The sequence below is a fragment of the Apiospora aurea genome (assembly GCF_038362705.1).
Source record: "Apiospora aurea strain CBS 24483 chromosome Unknown utg000008l_segment0_segment0, whole genome shotgun sequence".
NCBI lineage: Eukaryota > Fungi > Ascomycota > Sordariomycetes > Amphisphaeriales > Apiosporaceae > Apiospora > Apiospora aurea.
Window position 1 is genome coordinate 5,111,834 of NW_027117395.1, and position 25,938 is coordinate 5,137,771.

At 57.9% G+C, this 25,938-nt stretch overlaps 12 protein-coding genes across 12 annotated transcripts; 7 read left to right on the forward strand and 5 right to left on the reverse strand.

Annotated features, from left to right (window-relative positions):
* Positions 1-91: 91 nt before the first annotated feature.
* On the forward strand, positions 92-1,275 carry PG986_013038 (glutathione S-transferase; the record flags this gene model as incomplete). The annotated part of the gene is made up of 7 exons (XM_066849260.1): positions 92-184; positions 237-272; positions 349-399; positions 467-604; positions 678-735; positions 803-970; positions 1,067-1,275. The coding sequence occupies 7 exons, from the start codon at positions 92-94 to the stop codon at positions 1,273-1,275; spliced, it is 753 nt and encodes a 250-aa protein (XP_066695956.1).
* An 865-nt stretch (positions 1,276-2,140) lies between these two features.
* On the forward strand, positions 2,141-2,992 carry PG986_013039 (ankyrin; the record flags this gene model as incomplete). Its single annotated transcript, XM_066849261.1, has 1 exon — positions 2,141-2,992. One exon carries the CDS (start codon positions 2,141-2,143, stop codon positions 2,990-2,992), a length of 852 nt encoding a protein of 283 aa, XP_066695957.1.
* Positions 2,993-3,229: 237 nt separating this feature from the next.
* PG986_013040 (YjgF-like protein) lies at positions 3,230-3,712 on the reverse strand (the record flags this gene model as incomplete). Its single annotated transcript, XM_066849262.1, has 2 exons — positions 3,230-3,531; positions 3,601-3,712. 2 exons carry the CDS (start codon positions 3,710-3,712, stop codon positions 3,230-3,232), a joined length of 414 nt encoding a protein of 137 aa, XP_066695958.1.
* Positions 3,713-4,615: 903 nt separating this feature from the next.
* PG986_013041 (uncharacterized protein) lies at positions 4,616-5,053 on the forward strand (the record flags this gene model as incomplete). The annotated part of the gene is made up of 1 exon (XM_066849263.1): positions 4,616-5,053. One exon carries the CDS (start codon positions 4,616-4,618, stop codon positions 5,051-5,053), a length of 438 nt encoding a protein of 145 aa, XP_066695959.1.
* A 1,043-nt stretch (positions 5,054-6,096) lies between these two features.
* PG986_013042 (uncharacterized protein) lies at positions 6,097-8,278 on the forward strand (the record flags this gene model as incomplete). The annotated part of the gene is made up of 7 exons (XM_066849264.1): positions 6,097-6,246; positions 6,320-6,345; positions 6,408-6,507; positions 6,579-6,862; positions 6,930-7,258; positions 7,314-7,614; positions 7,708-8,278. 7 exons carry the CDS (start codon positions 6,097-6,099, stop codon positions 8,276-8,278), a joined length of 1,761 nt encoding a protein of 586 aa, XP_066695960.1.
* Positions 8,279-9,233: 955 nt separating this feature from the next.
* Positions 9,234-9,848, forward strand: PG986_013043 (uncharacterized protein; the record flags this gene model as incomplete). The annotated part of the gene is made up of 2 exons (XM_066849265.1): positions 9,234-9,758; positions 9,816-9,848. 2 exons carry the CDS (start codon positions 9,234-9,236, stop codon positions 9,846-9,848), a joined length of 558 nt encoding a protein of 185 aa, XP_066695961.1.
* Positions 9,849-9,928: 80 nt separating this feature from the next.
* PG986_013044 (isoepoxydon dehydrogenase) lies at positions 9,929-10,770 on the reverse strand (the record flags this gene model as incomplete). Its single annotated transcript, XM_066849266.1, has 2 exons — positions 9,929-10,656; positions 10,731-10,770. The coding sequence occupies 2 exons, from the start codon at positions 10,768-10,770 to the stop codon at positions 9,929-9,931; spliced, it is 768 nt and encodes a 255-aa protein (XP_066695962.1).
* A 2,028-nt stretch (positions 10,771-12,798) lies between these two features.
* PG986_013045 (starch binding domain-containing protein) lies at positions 12,799-13,625 on the reverse strand (the record flags this gene model as incomplete). Its single annotated transcript, XM_066849267.1, has 2 exons — positions 12,799-13,455; positions 13,527-13,625. 2 exons carry the CDS (start codon positions 13,623-13,625, stop codon positions 12,799-12,801), a joined length of 756 nt encoding a protein of 251 aa, XP_066695963.1.
* Positions 13,626-15,723: 2,098 nt separating this feature from the next.
* PG986_013046 (uncharacterized protein) lies at positions 15,724-19,522 on the forward strand (the record flags this gene model as incomplete). Its single annotated transcript, XM_066849268.1, has 11 exons — positions 15,724-16,047; positions 16,431-16,662; positions 16,751-16,821; positions 16,872-17,297; positions 17,349-17,430; positions 17,485-17,958; positions 18,018-18,330; positions 18,380-18,699; positions 18,788-19,136; positions 19,254-19,324; positions 19,374-19,522. 11 exons carry the CDS (start codon positions 15,724-15,726, stop codon positions 19,520-19,522), a joined length of 2,811 nt encoding a protein of 936 aa, XP_066695964.1.
* Positions 19,523-19,626: 104 nt separating this feature from the next.
* PG986_013047 (uncharacterized protein) lies at positions 19,627-20,700 on the reverse strand (the record flags this gene model as incomplete). Its single annotated transcript, XM_066849269.1, has 1 exon — positions 19,627-20,700. One exon carries the CDS (start codon positions 20,698-20,700, stop codon positions 19,627-19,629), a length of 1,074 nt encoding a protein of 357 aa, XP_066695965.1.
* Positions 20,701-22,113: 1,413 nt separating this feature from the next.
* PG986_013048 (uncharacterized protein) lies at positions 22,114-23,880 on the forward strand (the record flags this gene model as incomplete). The annotated part of the gene is made up of 4 exons (XM_066849270.1): positions 22,114-22,186; positions 22,257-23,030; positions 23,097-23,439; positions 23,514-23,880. 4 exons carry the CDS (start codon positions 22,114-22,116, stop codon positions 23,878-23,880), a joined length of 1,557 nt encoding a protein of 518 aa, XP_066695966.1.
* Positions 23,881-24,028: 148 nt separating this feature from the next.
* On the reverse strand, positions 24,029-25,753 carry PG986_013049 (uncharacterized protein; the record flags this gene model as incomplete). The annotated part of the gene is made up of 1 exon (XM_066849271.1): positions 24,029-25,753. One exon carries the CDS (start codon positions 25,751-25,753, stop codon positions 24,029-24,031), a length of 1,725 nt encoding a protein of 574 aa, XP_066695967.1.
* Between the last annotated feature and the right edge of the window lie 185 nt (positions 25,754-25,938).

Sequence of the window (25,938 nt, forward strand, 5' to 3'; positions counted from 1 at the left end):
CCAACTCATTAGTTCGTACGTAGTCTTGCACCTCCCAAGCTTAGCCGCCACTTAGCTCACAGCTCCGCAGCACTCGCCCGCTACCGTGACCATGGCGCCTTCTGATATCACCCTGTATACCGTCCGTACCCCCAACGGCATCAAGGCCTCCATTGCCTTGGCCGAGCTGGGACTCGAGTACAAGGTTCGTATCGGAACCAACTCTTCTTCTGGCGGGAGATTAACACTCCGCGCAGGTCCACGCCATTAGCTTCGCGAAGAACGAGCAGAAGGTAGGTGCTCTCTCCGGCCCTCCTGCCAATCAACCAATGTCCGTGAGCAGCGAAGACTCATACGTCGCATTTCTAGGAGCCTTGGTTCCTCGAGATCAACCCCAACGGCCGTATTCCCGCCATCACAGTAAGGTCCCACAAGTCAGCCAGCAGGTCGACCTGCAGCACACGGCACATGCTGACCCACGGCAAAGGACAAGTTTGAGGACGGCAAGCCCATCCACATCTTCGAGAGCGGCTCCATCCTGCAGTACCTCGCCGACCGCTATGACACCGAGCACAAGATCTCGTACCCCAGGGGCACCCGGGAGTACCACGAGATCAACAACTGGGTGCGTAGTTGATTCCCGGATCCGTCTAGCCCCTTACTTTCCAAGGATATGCTTCTGATAACTTGCGACATAGGTAAACTGGCAGATGGGTGGTCTTGGACCTATGCAAGGACAGGCAAACCACTTCTTCCGTGCGTTGCCGCCCCTTTGCTGGTGCGATGGATGCTAGAAAGTCGAAAACTGACAGAGCCCATGCAGGCTACGCCCCTGAGAAGATCCAGTACGGCATCGACCGCTACCAGAACGAGACGCGCCGCCTGTACCGCGTCATGGACACGCACCTGGCCAAGTCCAAGTCGGGCTACCTGGTCGGCGACCGCTGCACCATTGCCGACATTGCCTGCTGGGGCTGGGTCAAGGCTGGCTGTACGTTCTCCTGCTTCATCTCACTGTTTTCCCTTGTAAAACGCTGTCCCCTGCTTCTCTCCACATGTGGCTGACATCTTTCTTTCCGCGGGACAGCTTGGGCCGGCATCGATCTAGACGAGTTCCCCGCCCTCAAGACCTGGGTCGAGAAGCTGCGCGCGCGCCCCGCCTTCGAGCAGGGCGCCGACGTGCCGCCCGCCACCGAGGAGGAGAAGCGGCCCAAGACCAAGGAGGAGGAGGAGAAGCTCGCGGCCGAGGCGCGCAAGTGGATCATGCAGGGCCAGCAGGCGGACGCCAAGAAGTAAGTAGTACGTCGAAGTGAAAAGAAGGAAGGAAAATGTGAGTAGAACTGTCATCTGGGGAAGGGACGTCGTTTTGAGAGGTGCCTTTTGACTGACGATTGGGTGGATCTAGGGGAAGTGTGCTTTGAGCTATTGGAGACAAGAAAGGATGAAGCAAGTAAGAAGCTGAATAAGTAAAAAGGGACTTTTCTCCATGCCAAATAACATTTACTTAATTCCTGGCATTGAAGCGAGAACGTTTGTGGGTCTGGATTGATTTCTCACACCTCTTTTCTAGAGCGCACCGTACTTCGGGGCTTACCGGACCCCTGGATGATGCCTTGCGGCACGGGGTTGACACTTGAGCAGTTTGGTTTGGGCAATGCCGGAGGAATTCCAGGTGGCTTAGCGCCCCGGGTTCTGGCTGCCGACCGCGCTGAGCCCGCTGCTTGGCGGGGGCTTATTTCCAGCGGGTGGCCATCCCCAACATCGTTCCAGTATTTGGCTCGCTGTAACCCCAGACCCATCAAACGATCAGGCACCAGCTCGGTAGGACGGCGTAATCTGTTAGAGATGCCTTATTACTTCCATTATTCCCAACGCACCGACCGACGTCACTATGTTTTCAATCCTGAATCTCCCTCCCGAGCTGATTCACACAATGCTTGTGCATGCAATCCGCACCAGAGGCATTGCAAGAGGGCTGCGGTTGAGACTCGTCTGCCGTTAGTCTGACGACCCATCAACCTTCAAGAATCAGGATAGCTTAGAATCTGACATCACATCTCGCTAGAACTGTTCTCGGTAGCTGTTTACCCCGCCCTCTTGGAAACCCAGATGCTTGATCACGTCAACAACGTCCCGAGAAGATGGCCAATCTGTAACTATCATGGCGCGGACAAGTTATGGCACGACCACTTCGTGCTTCGAGTCCGCCGAGATCCCGAGCCCGGAGATGCTCCGATACCTCTTCGACCGAGCGGGGGAGAGCGTCACGCCCCAGACGTGCACGGCGCTGCTGAGAACCTACAGCCGGTACGGCAACGCCGAGATCGTGTGCTACTTACTCGACCGGGGCGCCGACGTTAATCATCGCTCCCGGGAAAAAATGCCCACGCCCTTGTGCGAGGCCGCCCGGCACGGCCACGAGGCCGTCGTGGACATGCTGTTCGACGCCGGCGCCGACCCCAACCTCGTCTCCCCGCGGGGACTGCACCGCAGTCAAAGGGGAAGGATATCCTTCACGACGTGCGAGACCACCACCCCGCTGGCCGCGGCGGCCTCGCGCGGAAATCTGGCCATCGTCCGCAAGCTGCTGGCGCGAGGTGCCCAGGAAAAGACTGATCAACCTCCTCTGGCGCTGTGGAAAGCTCTGCGCGTCGAGCATACGGCCATGGTGAAACTGCTGCTGCTGCTGTCGTCGGGCCCGCCGCCGACCGATCCGCTCGCCGTGCTCACGATGCGCAAGAAGCTGGCTGAGGCGCGGCTGGGCTCGATGCTGGAGCTCGCGCCGGACGTATCGGTGGGTTGGCGGCCGGCGGACCACGTTGGCGAGGAGATGGCCTGGGGGCTGTATTTCCCCGGGCTCAGGACCGAGACTCAAAAGATTGGTATGTTGCACTGGTTGCTGGAGGAACCTCAAGTGCCCAAGGATCCGGGTCTGTTTTGGATCTTCTGCCTTTTGCTCTTGTTCCCCATTTCCCGGATTGATTCTAGGTATTCACATAATACAGGACACTGAATATGCATTCACATTTCCTCAAATGCTGTCTGATGTTTCATAGTATGCCCTTTCCATTGTCTGTTTCTGACCCCTCCACAACCACTGTATTATTTGTAGGGGGCAAAGACGAGAAAGCGGCTTTTGAATCTGGGGCCTGGCGCCATTTAGTTTCCGCGATGAATACATAGACCAGCAATAGATGAATGATCTGCGTCGCATACCGTCGAAATCTCCGCCCATCCATGTTCCCCTTCTTCATTCGCTCTTCGTTAAATCAGCAGCCACCTCGATCTCGACATGCATGCCAGGGATCGCGAGCGAAGCCGCCCCCGTCGCCGTCAGGATGGGCCTGTGGCCGGGGCACCACTTCTCCATGGTCTTCCGCCACACTTGCATCATCTCCTCGTCGAGCCCGAGGTAGAACATGTTGATCTTGTACACCTGGGACCAGCCCTTGCCGCCCGCCGTCCGCAGCGCCAGGTCCACGTTGGCAAAGGCCCGATCCACCTCCACGGAGAGGTCTGGGGAGATCTCGCCGGAGCTGGGATCCCAGCCGCCTGTTTGGGTGAAGGTCGTCAGTGGACTGAAGGTGTTTTCCCGGAGGACAGGTGGGAGAGCATGCTTACCTTGGCCCGAGCACTCGACGCGGTCGCCGATGCGGACGGCTTGGCTGTAGTAGGATTGCTCGCCCAGCACGGCGCCGAATTCGGGGTAAGTGAAGTATTGGAGGTGAGCCATGATGATGTTTTGGCTTTGCGACGGGAGTATGAGATTCCGTGATGGGAAGAACTCTTTCTATGTACTCTGGCAGTGCAATGCCGTCTTCTTATATGTTTTTGATTTGCCAAGAATCGGACGGAGAGTTGCCCCGAGCAGGCTATACGATCTCCCTAGACTCTTGACGCTGACGCTAGACGAAGAAAAAGGCCAGCCAGCGACCTTGATATAGCAGATTTATCATCTTACTAAGACGAAACCTTTCACCAAGTCATTGTCATTGTGTGTGTGCATGGGATGGTCAATCTCAGGGGTGCGCCATCAGGTCAAGCACGTGGGCAAGAAATTAATCCTTAATTGTTCATCTCTATATCCGCAGAGAGCCTCGCGGCATTCCTATAAAGAGCCATTACATCTGGTTGGGGGAAGGGGGCATCCGTCCGAAAAAAATCATTCTGGTGGTGCTGGTAACCAATCAAAAAGAGAGTATTCGTTAGCACGGGCCCATTTGTCACAAGTATCGTGCTTACTATTTCCATGGGGACCGACTCACTTGTTCGCCACCGCGGGTCACCTCGGTGACGATGTTCTTGATGCGCTTAGGCTGCACTTAGGCTGCAGCGATGAAGCCGCCAGCTGCACCGCCCGGGGGCCCTTCACCACCGTTCTGGTGGTCCTCCCAGAACATGGGGCCGTCGGGAACATCCTCCTCCTCGCTGGCCTCCTTCGGCAGGACGATCTCGTTGGTCTCGGGGTCAATGGTGCCCTGCGGGGTGAGAAAAGGATGAAAGGTTAGCATCAAGATTGAACCAGTCTCTTTCTTTGATAACGTAAGAAAATGAGTGGAAGTGAGTGTGACGGGCAAGGAGTTTAGATCGAATGAGTGAAAAAAAAGAAGAAAAAAAAAAAAAACGATAAAGAAACATGGTTAATATAACTCACCCCGGCCTTCCGGACGCCGCCGGCCTTGCGGATCCGGCGCATGTGCGACAGGTGGCTTGTCCAGTTGGGGCTGCCCTTGGTCTGCTTGCAGCTCGCGGCGCACTCCCAGGGCCGGGACGGGTCCTTGGTGGTGTCGCGGGCGTGAGCGCCGTGGGGGTTGTGCTGGCGGGTCCAGTGGCAGCGCAGGTCGTGCTCCGTGTTGCGGATGCGGGCGAGGCAGAGGCGGTGGGGGCCGGCCGGGTCCGGGTGGAGGAGCGGCATGCGGCACTCGACGTAGCGGCCGTCGTCGACCACGACGCTGTGGAAGCCGTGGCGGTTCCAGGCTGGGTGGGGGCGGGGCTCGGGGGGGTTGTTGGCCGTGTTTTTGTTGGGTCGTCTGGGGGCCATGGTGTTGTTGTTGTTGTTGGTGGTGGTGGTTAAGAAACTTGCAGTGGTCTTGGGTTTGTCGTGGAAAAAAAGAAGTTGGCACGCAGTTTGGATTCAGTCTGGCACAAAAGTAATTGGAAAATTTGATTTCTATTGACATTTTGCTGTGTGCATGGCGGCTCGTATATGCGGCTGGCTGATGTCGACGATGTCTCGATAATATCTCGACGATGCGCGGCTGACACCTTTGGCTTAGTCGTCCTCAGGCACCGGGGCATGGCCAACAGTCCTTTTGGCACTCAATGGCAGGTGAATATGGCTCTAAGTGTCTCTATGCCGCTGAAGGCCAAGCATACCAAGGTTCACTTACTCTATGAGGCCGTTATTGGCATATACCTGAAAAGAGCGGCAACGTCATCTTGGCACAGTTTGTCCGGCACAGGTGCAATACGCACAATTGGGTTATATCACTGGTTTCACCAGAGCCTCTCTGTAAAGACGGAACACAACGCGTATCCGTTCTATTTTGCACGCCTACTACGTGATAATGGCTTTGTTTACAGTTTCTCATTGCCCCCGAGGTAATGCCAGTGCGAGCAAAATGTCATTCACGTTGTCAAGTCTCTGCGATTCAGCAGTTGAATACAGTCATCACCCTGCTGACATGTATGTATGTTGCCAGTGCCCAGAATGCTGTGTTACTACCGTTTAATCCCTGCTGACTTGGGTTTCTAGAGGAGAATAATCAAGAGCAACTGCCGATACGTGTCTCGCAGCAACCCCCGCACTGGCTTCAAGCGATCTGCAAGCTGGACACCCCCCTGCGAGCATCCCCGAGGCATATATAACAACATAATACAAGATTGGGCCCGTTGGCCTCTGCTCGTATTTATACGCACCATGCATCTTTCAATCTCCCGCTTCGCCTCTTTCGAGACACATTTTGCGATCGATATAGATATTACTAACCATGATCACACAAGATATTTAAAAAGCAGTATTCCCTTCTAAAACATCAGCTTCCAGTCACCTCCTGACTTCATACATTTGCTCAAGCTCACTACCCCTCTTCTTGGCCTGCATCGCAATCCCTCAATATGAGCTCGCCGGATAGCAAAGAACTTGACCCACCCCCAGCTCCTCAGCATGTAGAAGTAGCCAATCATCATAGGGTCATTGATCCTATTCCTATCGAACAGGAGGCTCAGCAAGACGTCCATCACGTTCACCTGGGATGGCGCTCATGGGTAAGTGCCCCCTCAAACCATCCTCCGGTAGAAAAAGGGGGCAATGCTGACCCCCGACAACCACTCTATCTAGGTTGTTATGTTCGTCGCTTGCGTTGCGTGAGCCTCAGAATCGCTCTTGATAGTTGACAATGGATGCTAATATTATGCTGCCCCCCCAGCATATTTGCCCAGACCTTCGTCGTGGTCGCCGCCGGGTCCGTAATCGCCTTCATCGTGCGCGATCTAGGAGATGCACCAATCTCTGGCTGGATTATTCAGGTACGGATGCCCGGATGTCCCTGATCACGCCCAACCTTCCTAGATTGTCCACTTTAACCAGGGATAAACAGGGGCCTCTACTGATGCAAAGTGTCTTATCGCCATTGGTCGGCCGGCTGTCAGACGTGCTCGACCGGAAGTACATGGCCTCGGTGCCCCCGCTGATCGCTTTCGTGGGCGCCACCATCTCGGCCAAGGCCACCTCGATGAGCATGCTGATCGGCGGAGGGATCTTGATCGGGGTCACGCTGGCGACGGTCCCCATTATCCACGCTATTCAAGCCGAAATCCTACCGCTCAAGTACCGGTCGGTGGCTAGTGGTCTCTCATTCATGGCGGGAGCGCTTGCCGGAATGTAAGTCTTTCAACCAAAACTGACAAAGTAAATCACCGCCAAAGAGCATCACTGACTCCCCCAAAAGTACCGGATCTCTCGGCTCCGGGGCCGTGACCAATGTCAATGCCGGCGGCTGGAGGTACATTTTCTGGATGCAGACGGCCTTTCACGGTGTCACGTTTCTTGGGCTAGCCTTGCTCTACTGGCCATCCAAGAATATCGAGTATCCCAAGATGACGTTTCAGGAGTACGTTTGGGCCTGTGACCCGATAGGTTCTCTGCTCTTCATCACGAGTGCGACGCTCATGCTGCTGGCCCTTGATTGGCTGGGCGGTGCCTATGCGCCGTCGGATCCCCATGTCACGGCTCCCCTGAGCATTGGCTTGGTTTGCCTGGTGGCATTTGCTTTATACGGTAAGCCATAGAGGGAGCCGAACATGCCAACTCAGCACTGACATGACCCTCACAGAATGGAAAGGCCGCCCCGACGGCCTCGTCGCCCACGTCTTCTTCCACCAGAACGCCAACTTCGCCCTGTCCGTCTTCGCCTTCGCCGTCGAGGGCTGGATCTTCTACAGCGCCGTCAACTCGGTCGTGCCGCAGATCGTGCTCAACCTCGGCTTCGCCGACGACGCGTGGCGCATTTCGGTGCGCCAGCTGAGCTACCAGCTCGTGACCTTCGCGGCCAGCATCCCGATCATCTGGTACTCGACGCGGTTCAAGGACATGCAGACGCCTCTGCTCGTCACGTTTGGGATCTTTTTCGTCGTGTGAGTCTCATTCCACGCCTTTTTCCAAGTCCAAATCTGTCTACCTGTTGGGTATCTTGTTGACTGACCTACGAGTACGTACCAACCTACCAGAACGATCTGCTACGCCACCATCCGCCCCTCCTGGAGCAGCGCCCAGCTCGGCCTCAACGTCCTGGCCGGCATAGGCCAAGCGGGCCCGCTCTCGATGCTCGTCGCCTGCGTCCAGTTCTGCGCCCCGCACGCCTTCCTCTCGACGGCGACGGGCCTCTCCTTCTCGGCCCGCGCCATCGGCGGCGCGTTCGGCTCCGCCGTGCTCAACGCCATCATCAACGGGCGGCTGAGCGCGCACTACGCGGCCGCCGTGGGGGGCGCGGCGACGGGCGCGGGGCTGGCGGCGGACCAGGTGCCGGCGCTGTTGGTGTATCTGGAACAGGGATGGTATCCGGGTGAGAATGGGCGTGCGAGCGGCATCACTTCTGCGGTCTGGGCGGCGGCGTTGCGGGCGAGCCGGGCGGAGTACGCGCATGCGTATCGGTTGGCGTGGGCGAGCGTCATCCCGTTCGTGGTGCTGGCGTTCGTGGCGGTGGCGTGCTTGAAGGGGGTCAAGGAGCTCATGACGGAGAAGGTGGAGGCGACGGTCGAGCATGCGGAGAGGGTGGAAAAGGGGGACGGCGGAGGTTAGTGGGATAATGCGGTCCTCGATCTACGGCCGGCACGATGGTGCATCTCGATCGAGGGCTGTCGGTTGTTCTCCTGCTTGTCAACGCCGGTTGAAGGGAACACCCTCTCCGCTAGCTAGGCCCTAGATTAGCCCCTCGGATTACGGGCAGCTCCCCCGCCATAGCTCCTCCGCTCCACCAGCTTCAATACTTCACCTAACCGGTTACCTTGACAGATGACAGATATGTCGAATGAGTCATTGCGGCGGATATTATCAGTGTTTCGCCATTATGCAAAAGAAATAACATGATCCCCACGGCTAATGTCGCCCCAGATCTCGGATGGGATGCCGCAGCTGATCGGTTTCTGCTGTGTCATACATAGGTTGGGGTTTGTCGTCGGTTGCGTTGGCTGCTCGATTGCTCGATTGCTCGATTGCCCCACCATCGAATGTTAGGGGGTCGCCTAACCCCGCGATTTAGTGATTGGCTGCATTGTCCTCAGTGCTGTAGGACAGCTTTCTAGGTTACAGGCTGGTTGGTACTTCGTCTTTGACTAGGTTGACAGCTATGGGACATCAATGTTGTACGTCCCAGAACCGAAAGACGAAGCGAGATAGATCCTTAGGCTCGGCCAGGGGCACCTTGCAAGGTGTCAGTCAAAGTTGCTTTGGATGGTTTCCATTACCCCAATTCCATCGTGTTCCGGTGCCAGCCCGTAGGTTCGTCGGCATGTTCGTCAGCATCACCTCATGTCACCCCACGCCGGCACCCCCCAGCATATGACTGACCCCCGTCCAACGGAACCCGGGCCCAATACACTCAGCTATTTATTCGGTACGATGGCAATCAAGGGCTCTGCCTTCCTGGGGGCTTGATGCTTCATTCAGTAGGCAGTTACTCCACAACTCAAGATCGAATCGAATCGAAACATTGCCATATTCAACTGTTACCACATCTGCAAACACGCCAACAACCATGCGAGACTTCTTCGTCTTCGACAGCCTGGACTCGATCCTGGACATATTCTGGGACATCCTCATCGTCTGCGTCGTTTGCAAGGTCGGCCTTCTCTACTTCATCGCCACCTTCACGACCTGGGAGGCCATCGAGTACTGGGCCGAGAAGTACCTGCTGCTCAACACCAGCCTCACCCACTCGCAGTGGGACATGTTCCTGCTGTTCGCCCGCGTCGCCTCCACCATCGTCTGGGCCCGGCTGTTCGTCCACCACTACGACCTGCCCAAGGTGCGCTGGTTCCGCCTGGCCATTGGCTTGGTGTGCCTGCTGTTCACGGTCGCGGCCGAGGGCGGCGTCGCGCTCTTCTTGCATCGTCATTACGACGGTCTGATGTGGTCGACGCCGGCTGAGGCCAAGATTGCTTACGGCGCCCTCCTGGCCTCGTACTGTCTGGTTCCGCTCGCCTTGCTGGGGAAGAACACCGAGGCAACTAGGAGGAGGCAGACGCCTGTTCGACAGGAAAAGCATGTAAAGCATGAAAAGGTATGCATTCATTCATTCATGACCAGCTCTGGTCTCTGGCTAATGCATCTGCTACAGGTTTCTGATGGCCCCAGTCGGATCAAGGCCTAGAACTCATATGAAGGCGAGAAGAAGGCGCTCGGTGGGGCGAATGCGCCTCTCTCTTCGGTTCTGTCATTATCCTCCCTCCTTTAGTACTGCACACCGGTGCATAAGCCTCCGTCCACATTGAGGTTCTGGCCCGTGATGAAGCTGGCCCGCTCGCTCGCCAGGTACACCACGGCATCGGCCACCTCCTCGGGCTTGACCATGCGGCCCATGGTGTTGGCCTTCAACTGGCTCGCGAAGAACTCGGGCTTGGCGTGCTCGATCTGCTCCCAGATGCCGTCCTTGAAGTACACGTTGCCGGGGCTGACGGTGTTGGCGCGGATGCCCTTCGGGGCCAGGGTGTGTGCCATTTGGGCCGTGTAGTGGATGAGGGCGGCCTTGAGCGCGCCGTACGGGGAAGGCGCGGTGAAGTCGATGTCGCGCGCGGAGACGGTGGCGATGGACACGATGCTGCCCTTGGTCTTCTCCAGGTGGGGCAGGGCCGCCTGGATCAGGTTGCGCGCCGCCATCATGTCGGTCTGGAAGCTCAGGTTCCACGACTCGGCCGTGTCGGCCATGGAGAGCGCCGAGGGGTTCGCGACGACGACGTCGACCCGGCCCTGGGCGGACGCGACCGACGACACCCAGGCCTCGAGCTGGGACGGGACCGACACGTCCACGACGGCGCCGTGGCACTTGCTGTTCGGGTGCGCCGCCGAGAACTCCTTCTCGACGCTCTCGACGGTCGCGGCGGTGCGCGAGCAGAAGCACACGGTGGCGCCCTCGGCCAGGAACTCGGCGACGATGCTCTTGCCGATGCCTCTGGTGCCGCCTGGGAGTGAAAGCGGGGTTAGCCATTTGATCTTGAAAAGCCGCGGGCCATGGTATTGAGGAAGCTCTCCTTACCGGTCACCAAGACGACTTTCTTTTCGAGGTTAAGCTTCATGATGGCGGTGTATTTGGTTCTGCGTCTTGATAGGGAGGGGTGGTATAGGTTGGTAGGGAGGCTGAAATAGGTAATAATGAAGAAATTCCAACGACGACAAAGCCGGAGCCGGTTACGTTTTGGTGCGACCTCGGCAGATCTTGCATGCATTGCCACATGGGATGAAAGTCCATACACCGAGAGTGCCGGCTGGGCGCTTTGCATGGACCCCGTTGTTAGTGGGGTCGAGCACCGCAATATCGCCGAATGGCGCTTGGCGTACAGAATCAGGATGGAAGCTTTTTCTAGCATGCAACTGCCGGATGATATTGTAACTTCACCTTGGCTGCCGGTTGCTTCGTACTGTCATTCACACCTCTAATTTGCGCAATTTCGTGTTTCTGTAGGGTTGAATTGGAGACTCCCCCCATCTTTGGGAGGGTTCGAAAGTTCAAGTTCGTCTCGTGCTGTTTGGTCCCGACAACCCGGTAAAGTCTTCGCGATGGTTTTATGGTATTGAGCTAATGACGGCTGCAATGCTACCTCTGCGAACCAGTATGCACATCCCATCGACCACGTTCCATTGATGATCGATCTCTTTCCCGTCTTTCGGCGTTAGGGTATAGTCTCGATTCTCTCAAGTAATGGAGTGGAACTTGTTGCTGTCAGTAGCCCGGAACTAAGCGTCTCCTCCCTTATGGGGCGAAAAGGCCCCGGGCGTCGGTAGTACGCCACGTCATGCTACCTATCATCCACTCGCCTCATTATATCAATCGCCTGTCCAGCCGCTTGACGTGAACACACGATGCATATTTCTTACTGCCGTTTTGTTTTTGTTTTTTTTCCTTCTAGAAAATTAGCCGCGCCTTCTCGGCATACGTCTCCGAAGCCCGTCTCTTATGCTTGCGGCTGAGCTGGTACGGTGGATACCGGGCTGCGGATCGCAGTAGGGGGTGAGTGACGGGATGGATGATCGGGTGTCTTATTAGACGCACAGGCACAGGGCCCGCTGGCTGTACTACTCCGGCCGATGTCCGGTGTGCCGAACTGCTACCCGGCCTGCACCATGATGAGCCCCTCGGGCGACTGCGTGCGTTAGCCTGCCTTATCCTTTACTTGGCGCGAGGACGCCGGGTATAGACCAGAATGGTGTCGTGATGGGAATGCATAATTCAGTTCACACATATTAGTCGGAACTTGGTCCTGGGTGAGGCTCCGAGTACCCAAGAAGCTTTATAGGCAAACGCTCGGCAAGCTGGACACCCACGGAATCCGGACGCAGGAGATTTGTCTGCAGTGTCAGTGCCATGCTATACGATGGAAAACCCTCGGAAGAGGATGTTCAAAATTGCATAGCTCTTTCCGGCGTGCCCTTTGTATACTTTGACACGCGTTCCGTAACCCCGCCAACCTCCCAATTCTCGTCGATGGCCATTTTCTCATCCACGACACCGGACCCCAGTCATGCGCGAGACCTTCAGACCGTTCGAGTCGTTCCCCGGGTCAGACTTGACCACGACGGAACAGCTTCTGGCTCAGGCCCGCCGTTCGACCAATCCGTTGAACGGGAATTTGTCTTAAGATGTGCGCGTATGCGGCACCTGGGCGGGGTGGTCAATACGGAGCTCGGAGTACCCGGGATAGGAATTTTCGGGTGGTGGGTGATTTGATTATGCGCCTGATTCCAAGGGTGCATTTGTGAGCGGTGGTTTACATAGTTGATTATAGCGGAAGATATCACTATGAAAATAAACGCCCAGTCATGCTGCACGGGCTTTATCATATATCAACCCCTGACAGAAATGTATGTACTTAGATACGATCCACGATAGGTGCAGATTGTACGAGAAAGGAAATCAAACACAGCATTTAACTTAGAGAAGTGTCTCCCTATTGGGGTCCCTAAAGGCTCTTCGCCAACCTCTGTCCTTTCATCTGAAATAAGAGGCCCCTTTTTCGTTACAGCCCGGAAGCTCTCTCCGGCCTGATACAACCTCGCAGACCTCGTAAAACGTGTCTCCCGCAGACATTCCGAATCCCGGCTTTGATCTACTGGATGGCGATATCGGCGCAAGAGATGTAGATCTGGGGCGTCTGGAAGGAGTTCCACACGAACTGGAGCAGGGTGTGGTTGGACGTGTACTCGGGAATCTTGACCTTCTTGGTGACGGTGTAGCCGCCGGCAATGGTGGTCGCGCACGAGTTGAGCGGAGCCCCGTCGACGCCCTGGCAACCGCGAGTCCCGTCGCCGCCCTCGAACCTGTTGCAGGTGAACCACGTGTTGTCCCAGCAAGCCTCGCCCTCGGAGCAGTCCGGGCTGTAGTCGCACTGCTGCCCCTCGACGTCGGTGCAGGGCAGGAGGCCCTGGTCGAAGCAGTCCTGCGCCGCGTTCTTCTCGGCCTCGGTCGGCTCGTAGCCGGCGGTCAGGAACTTGTCGACGACGGCCTGGTCCTGGCAGACGCGGTAGCTGAACATGCCGCCGTGGTCGCCGTTGTTGTCGACGCACCACTGCACCTCGGCGACCTCGCCGGGCGCGTAGGTGGCGACGGTCCCGGCGCCCCAGTCGCTGCCGGGGAAGTTGTAGTCGACGCTCACGCGCTGGTTGTAGCCGCAGACGCCCATGCGGCCGACGGGGACGCCCTCGAGGGCGGGCCAGGCGTCGACGGGCTCGAGGATGGTGCACTCGGGGCAGGTGTCGATGCCGGCCTGGTGGTACGGTCAGTTGTGCTGTCTCGCTTTTGGTTTTAGAAACATAGGCAACGCAGGGATTTGCGTACCTCGAACCCGAGACGGGTTCTGCTGGGGGGGACGGTGGCATAGCCGTGGGCCGAGACCAAAGTGGCGAAGGCCAGGGAAATGAGAGTAGCAGAGATCATGGTGTCTGGCTCGACGGACAAACGAGCAAGTTGAGATGTAACAGGAAGTGGTGGACGGTGGAATGGGGATGCGAATGTCCTTGAGCACTTGGATGAGAGAAGAGAGAGCCGAATATCTCCGGTTTATATACCGTTCAACAGGACATTATCACTGAGACCCAGTCCTCTTCTAGCCGGTTGATGACGGCCTACGAAGCTTCGGTTGAGCATTCGGCCCATCACCCCCGACCGCACGACGATGAAGGGCCGAGTCGAGGCAGCCTGAGGGTGAGCATCGTGATCAAAGACGAAGGCTGTTGCGACCAGCATGCCAAATGTTGTCAGCCACGACTGCTGATACGGCGGAGTTTGTCGTGTTCTTTATAGTCAAACTCCGACTACACAGTCGTTCTGGTCCCACTGAAAAGAAGGCCCGACTTTAGTGCCGGCGGGTTGCCGTAGCGGCGGCTACGATTCCCGAAGAGATTTGCATAAGAACGGGTTCCACTCCGGTACTTGATAGGGGGTCTCGCAGCCTCTCCAAACCATGTGTGCTGGATCCCCGAGTCCTCCCCTATCCTATTTCTCAAGTAGCCACTAATAGCGACTTGCTCCGAGGTGACGTACGTTTCCTGTTGATCATGTTTCTTGATAGTAACAAGGAGCCACGCCATCTAGCTTGTAGCCCTACCTTATTCTGGGCTCAGCAAGGGCCCCCGGACGGGTGAGAGCGGCCAGCATGTGGCACGATGTGATGTAAAGATGTACTTTCAATCTCACCCTATAGTACACGCCCATATAGCCTCCATTCGGGTGAGGCCGATCCCTGTGGAGCTCGGTAATAGTTGGCATGAGTTGAAACCCAAGGGTGGGAGGACAATGATCTACAAACGCAAGAAACCTCCGCGATGGTTCACGTGTTCCTGGCAGGGCGAATCGCGGCATGTCTCAGCGCAATCTGAAAAGGGGGGCGGAGTCTTTGGTGTTACATGGCGCCGGCCGTTCTGTCGGGCCAATGTGTGTCACGCGGGGTGGGCAGACAAGCGAGCACCCACGAATCGTTGAATCCGGGGGGAAGGGAGATCCTGAATCCTTTGCTGATGGGGTCGCACACACACACGTTGTGTGGGGTACATGAATGTTTTAACCGCTCTGTGGGGACCGTGGTTCGGGCCTTGTTTCCATCTGGGCCATTCAGCAGACCGTCTAAAGCCCGTCTGGGGTAGCACTCTGACTGTGCCTCAGTGGCCCTTCTTGGCATGCGCATGGCCGATCGACATGCCGGAAACGTACTGGCATCATGTGGCTGAAATCTCCGAGAGAAAGGGTTCCTTCCATGGGAGCTGCCACTAACCCCCGAGCGGCTACAGACGGTACGAAGATACGTTTGACTCAAACTGACTGGGCAGAGCGTGCATCCTCGAAAGCCTTCAATAAGCCTGTATAATCCGAGCACGGCCCTTCTCCAAAGGATTTGCGTCTTTACTCAGCAGTTGGAGGGGGTGCCTATCGGCTGTCAACCAAGATAGGAAATCCCGATCGAGGAATTTCTCGTTTGCATGAGTGCCCATCAAAGTTGGCTCAAGGAGTCGGGAGGGACACGGGCAGCACGGCTATCACGAGGCGTCACATAAGTCTTTGGGAATAGTAATGCAGGTACCTTCCCACTTGAGATACAAAGAAGCTGAGATTGACGGGACTTTCCAGATAACCGTGCGACTGGGGAAGATCGGTATCTTGGGGTTCCTGTAGTGGCATTGGCACATTGGATGTCGTGGCCGCGTGCGTGCAAGGCTCGCAATAGCCTCCTAAAAGCCCAGCATGACAGGCACAAGACCATTGCACCAGACGCCAAACCATGGATGGGTTCCTCGAACGGCCTTTCCTAAGCGGAGGAGTTTCGACCAATGCAATTTGACATGAATTGACGTTTGCTTGGGCAGGCACCTACCCACTTGGCGCTTTTGTTTGCATTTGATTGGGAAATGGCAGTCACTTCCAACTCACAGCCTGATAAGCGGGATTCAGGGCAAACGCGCCTTCCAGCAACACCGTTTTAGTTGCATGGTGGCGTCAGGCAACCATTTCCTCCAGGTTTCATGATGCAAATCAGGGCCACATGCAAGCGAATTCGTTCTCCTCTACAAGCATCTTGTCGTCCCGCCAGCTCATAAACCCCAGCAAAGCCAGTCAATCATACCGCCGCATCTGTCTGATATTCGACATCAAACCACTCCCAATCTTCATCAATCTCGTTCCACCAGGAGTCGCAAAACTGGGTCGCTGGGGACACCGTCTGTTCGAAGGCGATCAGGATCTCGATATCGCCTGCGAAATCAATGACACCTTCGAAGGCGATGAGGAGGTCCGGCTCTCTCATTTGATTCACCAAACAGACATGCTCGCACCACAAGACTGCAAGGGAGCCTGGTACTGCGACACGGTATGAATCAATCCAGATGCATCCTTGGGGGCCATACCACTAACAAAATGTAGGCTTGCCAGCGCGCCCACTGGAAGGTGCACAAACCTACTTGCATCGATCCGAAGAAGCAGTGGTCCCTGAATGTCTGAGGAATTGTCACCATCTACGGTGCTGTCCTTCTCGGCATGTGCGTGACGACCAGAAGGAATGATGTGGGCTCAAGAGGCTCCGACGAGATGTTACATGCGTATTTGCTCGACAATGATGAGGCTATGGAAATGGTAGAACAACTGGTCCTCGCAGGTAGTTGCATGTAATGGGCTGGGTTTGGCCCGGACAAGAGACGGTTAGAGCTCAATGAATTGACGAGTTACGTTATGACAACTGGCCGCAGCTGGCAGTGCGCGGGTGATGTCGGATGCGGCGTGTCGCCCGTGTCCATAAAACGGATCCGCTTTCTCACCATCATCCCCAAGTTCCAAAACAACATCTCCAGATTCCGCTGGTCCCAGAATCAACCCCAACCCAATGTCTGGCAGTGGAGCCGTCAGCACCGAACGCCAGATGGCTCCGTCAGCAGCAAAACAGCAAAAGAAGAGTGCTTTTTCATGCCACAACTGCCGCAGTCGCAAAGTGAGTCGCTGCCAACCACCAATCATCGACTTCCGATGAATCCGCCGCCTGCCGCCGACATCGCCCACTAACTAATTGAGGCTTGCAGGTGAAGTGTGGCGCCGAACGCCCGTCGTGCCAAAGATGCATCAAGCGAGGCGAGGACTGCATATACAAGCTGTAAGCTTTCTCCCTTGGCATCTCAACATCTGTTCAAGAGTACTCCCCAGCTCATTGACGAATCTAGCGCCCCCACATTATCATACACGGAGCGTCTTGAGCAGCGCATCAAGGAACTTGAAAGCGAGGTGCAGAGACTGAAGGGGGCTCATGGGAGCGAGGCCGAAGCACAGACCCCCGAGACCCCCGAAGACGCCTCGGTCTCGGACAGCACCAGCAGGCAACCCACGGAGCAATTGAAACAGCGCCTTAGCGGGAGCTATGATGGCCTCAAGGTGGACGAAAAGGGCGTCATCACCTATCATGGAGCCACCAGCTTCTTTCAGGCCATTTCCGGGAATCCGCCCAAAGGGCCCGAGAACGAAGAGCAGGACGAAGCTGGCTCCTCCAGGTCGGCTCAGGATATGGACCGGCGGCAGAGGCTCGTCAACAATGCGTGGCACCAGCGCGCGCTCGAGTGCTTTACCAACATACCCGTACGTCCACCCGGGTCTCGTGGGTCTTTTCCAAGCTGACCCCGATGACAGGAACCGTTCCATTATCTCTTGGACTTGCATTGGTGCTGGATCCAGCCGTTGTTCAACTTCGTCTACAGACCGGCCTTTACCCGTACCTCCCCTCTGTATCCTGGCAGTATTGAGGATTGCTGCTGACAGTGACCAGGTGACATACAGTCAAATGGACCGTATTACTCGCATACGCTGCTGAGTGCCATCATGTCCCATTCCACTCGTTGGGCAAAACGGGATCCGGTGATACAGGAGCAGCTGGCACCCTACGAGGGAGGTGCACTCTTCCGCCGGCAAGCCCGGGCTTTTTTGTTTGAGGAACTGAATAGGGGCGTCTGCACCATCCCCATGATACAGACTCTTTTGCTCCTCAGCGCCCAGGAATGCAGCTCCGGGAACGCAACCCAGGCCTGGGTGTACAGCGGTATAGCGTTTCGTCTGGTGGACCATCTAGGCATTTTTATTGACGGGCAGCGGTATGCTGCGGACGTGCACTTGTCCGAGGAAGAGGTAGAGATCCGTCATCGCCTTTTCTGGAGCTGCTATTTCTGGGACAAGATCATCAGTCTCTACTTGGGACGGAGGCCTACACTCACCCACGCGAGCGTCTCCCCGCCCGGATTCATGTGTGAGTGATTCTTGATACTGCCAAACCACTGACAAACCATACTGACCCGGTGCATTCAGATGACGACTCGGCGGAAGAAGAGATGTGGATTCCCCATGGGGTAACATTCGCCCCTGGCCAACAGTACCCACCAACCCCGGCGCATTCGACGTCCTGTTTTATCAAGATGTGCGAGCTATCAGTCATATTCAACCAGATCCTGATCAACATATACGACCCACTGCAGCAGCTCTCCCCGAGCATCATCGAGGACTGTGTGTGTACGGAAGGGCAAGCCCTACAGACCTGGTGGGATGCTTTGCCGCATTTCCTTCGCATCGACACGGACAATATACCCCTTTATGCACCACCATCTCATATAGTGACTCTAAAGTGAGTACCCCCTTTTGGCATCACGGATTTCGGTGCTGACTGATCACAGCTCGTTATATCATACGTTTAAAATCCTCCTGTTCCGGCCAACCCTAGTCAAAAGGAGCCGTCAGTCCTCAGGGGAACGGACGCAGAACCAAGACCACCTGAGAATCTGCGTTGCCTCAGCTGTATCCATCGTGGCCATATTTGATCTGTTCTGCAGGACCTTTGGCGAGGATCACTGCATTACGTCCTTATCTTACAGTTTATATATTGCGACATCGATATTTCTGTTGCAAGTCCAGGCCCTGCCTGGAGATTCGCAGGCTCTGCGACGCCTTTTGTTCTGCGTCCAGTATCTTGAACGGGTGCAGACGATCAACCCTGGTAAGTTCCGCATGACGGTACCTTCTCGTCTCTCCATCTTGACGACGATGTGTAAGGGAGTGTCCCACTAACATTTTGGCGCCCACAGTCATCGGGAGCGCTCTCAGACCTATCAAAGAGGTTATCGCCAAGTTGAGCCTGGACCAACAAGCAGTGACGCCACACCAAACAACCGCTACAACACCAGAAGCGAGCGAGGGTGCCACATTCTCATCGCCGAGTGCTACAACTGCTGGGTATGGGCCAGGCCATCATGGTCGGCCTTCCCGGGACTTCCATAGCGATCAGTTCGGGACTGCGGCCGATGTCGACTTCTCCCTCATGCCCGACGACATGTTCGAGGCGCTTTCGACGCTGGAGCCGATGAGTGTTAGTATCCAACCGCTGGATCACTCGAATGCGTCGGTGCAGCAGCCGGTATGGCCGTTTGCCGGCCGGTAGGGAGATGTTACATCTGGCGTCGAAAGCAGGGACGGGAGGGCACCATGGGGCCCTTTTATGGATGACCGCTGGCAAGCCTGTGGAGTACGAGACCTCTTTTGAGCGATACACAGGTCTCCCGAAGCGGCAACCGAGGCGTCGGAACTTGGCCGAGGCGGAGGAGCCCCGGTCCACACGCACAGACGTATGCGCTATCTGCTCCCCAGAGACCGACTGAAGCTGTGGGGTTACAGGATGGGGAGATACGTCGGGATTGTCATACCGGCAGCAGCCAGCAGATGTGGGATTCCGAAGTCTTATGATCATTCCCATGCTTCGGGACATTACCGAGCACGTGGTCAACATCAGCTCCAAGCTAGAATTCTGCACTCCTCGAGAATGAAGAAATCCATAACAAAGTACAATAACGTGTTCTAGGGGGAATAAGATTAATCTATACATCAATCATTACCGTCGTTACACGTGAGGGGGCATTAGGTTGGTCCGTCAGCTCTCCGTGGGCAGCGCGGGGCTCCAGAGCCCCTCTGCGTTGCCTCTAAACACCCTCTCGATAAGGGCTTCGTCCCTCTCGCACAAATCGTACAGTACCGTGCGGATCCAGGGCCGGATGTCCAGACCCTCGAACCGCGTATGCGGCCAGTCCGTCGCGAACACGACGCGGCTCAGACCGGCGACCCGCAGCAGTTCCTTGGCCACGGGCGCGGCGTCGCTGAAGCCGTCTTCCGAGGCGCTGAAGCGGTACGCCGCCGACAGCTTCGTCCACGTGTTGCCGGACTGAAGCAGCCTGACCAGAGACGCGAAGCCGGGGATCGTGTAGGGATCGGCCGTTTCCGAACAGCGTGACGCTTTCAGGTCCGGGTGGCCCATGTGGTCGACGCAGACGCGGACGCCGAGCTGCTCCGCTCCGTCCAGGAGGAGCGGCTCGAGCTTCGCAATGGTCGGGAGCGACGCGTAGATCTGCAGGACCCAGCCCAGCGGCCGCACGGCGTCGGCATACTCCCGGATCGCGGCCTCGAGCTGCTCGAGGGGCGGGGGCGCGGCGCCCCCGGACTGCAGGTTGAGGCGGACGCCGCGAACGCCGAGGGCGTGCCACTCGGCCAGGGTCTCTGGCGGCGTGGCCGCGGGGTCGAAGGAGACGACGGCGCGGGCGCGCGCGGGCCCGCCCAGCGCCCGGAGGGCCGAGAGCGTGCACGCGTTGTCGTGGCCGTAGATGCTGGGCTGGACGATGACGACGCCGTCGAGGCCGGCGACGTCCGTCTCGAAGGCCTGGGCGTCTTGGCTCGTGTAGAAGTGGGCGGGCCGGTAGACGGCGGCGGCGTCGAGGGGGAAGCGGGGGTCGAGGACGTGCATGTGGGAGTCCCAGGAGCCGCGCGGGATGAGGGCGCGGAAGTCATCGTCCCTCCTCGGGAGGGTTGAGGCGGAGGCAGGGGAGAGAAGCGCGAGAGAGGAAAAGGGGCGCAGACCCGAGAGCCGGAAGAGGAAGAGGCGGAGGCATTTGGTGGTGTAGAGGAGGGCGTGGTGGATGAGGGGCAGATGGCGCGACGCCCGGGGCGAGGTCATTGCGGGCATGGCTGGGTGGTGGTGTGTAGTAACGGGTTCATTCCGGGCGTCGCTAGTAGCTGTCGACGGGTGATGGGGTTATCGGGCAGTAATTATCGTGAAGATGATTCCACGTTTAGTATAAGCGTATCGCTCGCGGCAGATGAAAACGCGAGGCAAATGGATAGATAGTCTTGCACGAACAAAAGAAGGCGGGCGAGAACGAAATGAAGATATATTCCTTTAAAGTCGCCCGGGCGCAGAGCACGCCGTACGAACGACGACTTTTCTTCCCCTTCCTTCATAAGGGCCGAATCCGAGACCCTCTAGTAGTACGCGGTCGGTTTCCGAGGCCGTCGGTGGAGTTAAGGCGTGGAACCCGAGCGTAGGGTGGAAACCAAACCAAAAAAAAGTTGGGATGAATTTGAAGAACCCAAGTTTGCCAAGTTTCTCACGATTAAGAGTAGATCGGATGGATCTGGGCTCGTGTGTGTGTGTCTGGGCAGAAACCTCTCTCTCTCTCTCTCTCTCTCTCTGGAGTGCTTGGTTCGCACACACGCCGAGGGCCCTGCTTGGTATGGGTCTTTGGGGGTCTCTACCCGACGAAATCGCGACGAGACTCGCCTTGGCTGCAAATGCGATCCTCTCCTTGACGATGGGAGACCGGTGCATGTGGCAGAAGCCCGAGTCGAAATAATGCGCATGTTTCGGAAGTTGGCCGAGGGCAATTTAGCAGTGTTCAAAACCCGCTCGGAGAAGTTCCGAGTGCGCGCCCGAGTGTGCATTTCCTGATCCCCCCTCTCGTCCACGGTCCACTGGCACGCTGGTCGGGGGATACTACTACTACTATTTCACGTAGTAGTAGCGCCTGGAAGCATGCACTCACTACCTCGCTATTGCAGCGACCGTCGCAGCATGCCCGGTTCTCCACGCCAGTGGTCGTCGACCGCTCAGGAACTTGTCACCTGTCATTGTCGTCGGTAGTAGTAGTTGACAGGTGACTGGCTTCTTTCAGTCATGCCACCTTCCCAAGAGGCCCCGTCATTAGCGGGGTATTTCCCCGCATCCGCTCGCGACGCGGATGCCTTCCTACCCTTGCTAGCCTCTCTTCTCCCCCCAATTACCCCAAGGCCTAGGTTACGCGGGATCATAGCTTGTTGTTTTTCTCCAGCAGGGCCTACTGAGCTTACTACTGCACTTCCCCATACCTACCTAAGCTTCAGACGTGACGGGCGACGGGTGCGACTACAGCCAGCCTCGATGTCTACGGATCGGGAGAAGAGCGATTACTTTCTGACAAAAGGCCGACCTGATCTCGCGTATTTCGACGACGACGGAGGAGGCAGAAAATTGGGCGGAGGCGATCGCACACCACAGATGTCCTGATCCTCATTCTCTTGATCCTGTCTGCGCGAACCAACCAAACCTGCAACTATGGCCAAATGGAACGCGAACGCCTACTATCTCATGACTATCCTGGTCATAGCTTGTGGTTCGATTCCCAAAGGTGAGTGCCGATCAACTGACCCTCCATGCCCGGAGGACGCATCAAAGACTGACCAACCCACCATCGATAGGTTACGATGAAGGCGGCTTCAGCTCCGCGACGGGCCTGTCGTCCTTCAAGGCCGACTACGACTTGGTCCCGGCGAACTGGAAGAGCAACCCCTCGGGCCTGGCCGACCGGAAAGCCAACATCTCGTCCTTCGGCGTCCTGGGCGCGGCGATCGGTTCGCTGATCGCCATTGTGCTATGCGACCGCATCGGCCGTCTGCGCAGCTGGCAGTTGGCCATGGCCATCTGGATCACGGGAAACCTGATGCAGACCTTCGCGTCGGGCATCCTGGGCCTGCTGCTCTTCGCGCGCATCTGGGGCGGCCTGGGCGCCGGCGGGCTCACCGTCGTCGCGCCCCTGTACCTGTCCGAGATCGCGCCCGCCCGGTCGCGTGGAATGGTCGTCAGCTTGTACATGGTCGTCCTGCTGAGCTTCCTGACCATCGGTTTCTTCATCAGCTACGGCGCCGAGCAGCACATGGCGGTCACGCGCATGCAGTACCGCCTCGTCGTCTCCATCGTCTTGGTCCCGACGGGGCTGGCGCTGCTGGGCTCCTTCTTTGTCGCAGACACGCCGCGCTGGCTGGCGTCGCAGGACCGCACCGAGGAGGCGATTCAGGTGCTGTCGCGATTGCGAAACTCGAATGGCAGTGACAGCACGGCAATTGCGGCCGAGTTCGAAGAGCTGCAGCAGCAGATGCAGCACAAGGGCGAAGCCCTGAAAGGGGCCTCGAACTGGACCGTCTTCAAGGAGATTATGACCATCCGCACTTACCGCGTCAGGTTCTTCCTGGGTAGTAAGTAGCAGTCCCCAGCCAAGTCCCTTAGGAGGGAGAGTATCAGCTAACCGGGTTTGCTTCCAGTGACCATGCAGACCATCGCGCAGTGGTCCGGCGGAAACGGCATCACGTACTACATCCCGCAGATCTTTGAGTACGCCGGCGTCACGGGCGGACACACGTCGCTCATCACCAGCGGTGCTTATGGTGTGGTCAAGCTCGTCTTTACCATGGCCTTCACCTGGGGCCTTGTCGACGTCTTCGGTCGTCGGCGCTGCTTTACCCTAGGCCTGTTCCTTCAGTGCATAACACACATCTACATGGCTATTTACATGGCCATCTGGCGGGACGGCTCTAACAAGTCCGCATCGGACGCCGCCATCGCCTCAGTTTTCGTGTATGCCGTCGGCTGGTCCATTGGACTGTGGTAAGCTGACCTCGACCCTAGCCCCTTCGTGAAAGTCGAGACACGATCGCTGACTTTGCTGCTTCTACCCATAGTACCGTCCAGTACCTCTACGGCACCGAAATATACCCGACCCGCATCCGCAGCATCTGCTACGCCTGCAACATGGCGCTGCACTGGTTCTTCCAGTTCGCCGTGGTGCGGGTGACGCCCAACATGTTCGTGAGTCTGAACGTCTGGGGCGCCTACGTCTTCTGGGCCCTCATCTGCTTCTTGGGGCTCGTCATCCTCTGGCTCTGGGCCCCCGAGACCAAAGGCGTGCCGATGGAGTACATGGGCGACTTGTTTGACGGGCCCTGGTACCGGTCGGGGCACGCCAAGTACGACCCGCACCGGCATGAGCTGGTGCGGAGCGGGAAGGAATCGAGGGATGGGCATGATGAACTGACCAAGTCGACGTGATGATTTGAAGCTTGGTGCTGTTTTTAGGATACCCCGGCGTGATCTACATTTGCATTCCGAGATATTCTAGCGAGATTGATAATACGATTTTCTTTTTCTTCAAGATGCCCGTGGTGTGCAATGCCGTCCCGTGAGCTCGCCCAGCGCATTACAGTGCGCACTGGGCCTCTACCCTGCGACAGAAGCAAGACGACTTGATCGGCACATCCGCCCTCTCCAGCGCCTTCCTCAGCTCCGGCTCGATCGCCGCCGCCTCCTCTTTCCGTCCCAGCCGGACGAGGCACTCGTGGTACCCGTGCAGCGCCCAGACGTTGCCGGGGTGCCGCAGGGCGCGGGGCAGCTTGCCGTCGAGCCCCAGGTCCTCGGCGTAGACGGCCGCCGCCTCGGCGTAGTGCGCCTGCTCCAGCAGCAGCGCGCCGTACGCGTGCCGCGTCGGCTGCATCCAGCCCCAGGGCTCGTCGTAGGGCAGGCCGTCGTCGCGCGCGACGGCCTGACGCAAGTGCGCGTACGCCGCATCGAAGCGGCCGCGGCGGAAGGCGACTTCGCCCTCCATCATGGCCTCGGCGACGTCCAGCAGGTCGACGCAGCGGTTGTTGAACAGCGTGCGCGACGCCGGGACGCGCCGCCGGGCCGCGAGGAAGAGCCGGCGCTGCGCTTCGGCCTCGGGGAGGCGGGATTGGGCGGCCAGGGCCACGGCTTTGGCGTAGTGCGTCATGGCCGTGGTGACGCAGTACAGCGCCTGGTCCTCGGGCAGGGGGAGGGCGATGAGGTCTCCCCAGCGCCCGAACCGCACGAGCGCGTGCACGCGCATGGCGAGGAAGCCCTCGAGCCAGTCGGCCATGGGCGGCGAGCGCACCTGGAGAAGGCCCGCGGACAGCGAGGCCTCCAGGCGCGCGACCGTCTCGAGCGCGACGCGGGACTGGCCCGCGAACAGGGCGGAGTAGATGCAGAAGTGGTAGTCGTGCATGCGGTACAGGGTGTAGAAGTTGAGGGCGCCGGCGCGGGCGAGGAACTTCTCGTCCGCTTCGAAGGCGGCGCGGTTCGAGGCTATGCCCCGGCTGTAGTCGCCGCACAGGACGTCGATGTGGGTGGGCATGTGGAGGAGGTGGCCCGCGTCCGGGACGAGGGCTCGCAACGCGTCGGCGGCGGGGAGGCCCTGCTCGGGGTGGGGGGACATCTCGACGTAGTGGATATACAAGTGCAGGACGCCCGGGTGTTGCATGCCGCCCGGGGTCTGCGTGAGGGCCCGTTCGAGGATGAGCCGGACTTCGCGGGTCCGGGCCCCGGCCGCGGGAAGCCCCGTCCTCAGGTCCCAGAGCTTCCAGGGCGTCAGGTTCATCAGGGCGTCGGCGCACAGCGCCGCGACGTCGAGGTCGAGGTCGGCGCCGAAGTCGGCGTGGACGCGCTGCATCGCGTCTGCGTACTGGACGTTCCAGACGGGGCACTCCTTTTCGCCTCCCTGGCCGCCATCGGCGGCGACGTGGTCGCGGGGGTAGCGGTACCGCAGAGCGTCGATCAGGGCCTTCTCCAGCGGAGTGGCGCCGCTACGTGCGGCGCACTTGCTCGCCTGCTCGACCATGCGATGGGTGCGCTGCACCACGGTCTCGAGCTCCTCGTCGTCGAAGGAGCCCCAGGGCTTGTTGTAGTTGGGCCCCAGCGCGTAGGCGACGCCCCAGTGCGCCATGGCGCAGGCGGGGTCGGCGGCGAGGGCCTTCTCGAAGCACCTGACGGCTTCCTCGTGGTTGAAGCCGTAGCACCAGACCAGGCCGCGGTTGAACCAGGTCTCGGCGTCGGGGCTGGTGGTGGTGATGGGCCGGCGGTACCTGCCCAGGTCGTAGTAGTCCTCATCGTCGGAGGCGGATGGTGCGGCCATGGTATGATGTATGCACTGCTGGCCAGGTACGACTGCTGGCCGGAGATCGAGGCGGGGTGTGTGGCACTGAGTTGAAACCGGTGCAGTGCGCTTGCTTACTACTTACTTACTTCTTCCGAATAGGTACCAGGGTGTTTCTGCTGGGATACTGGCTAAGCGCCTGTCAGGAAAGCATGTGCGATTTG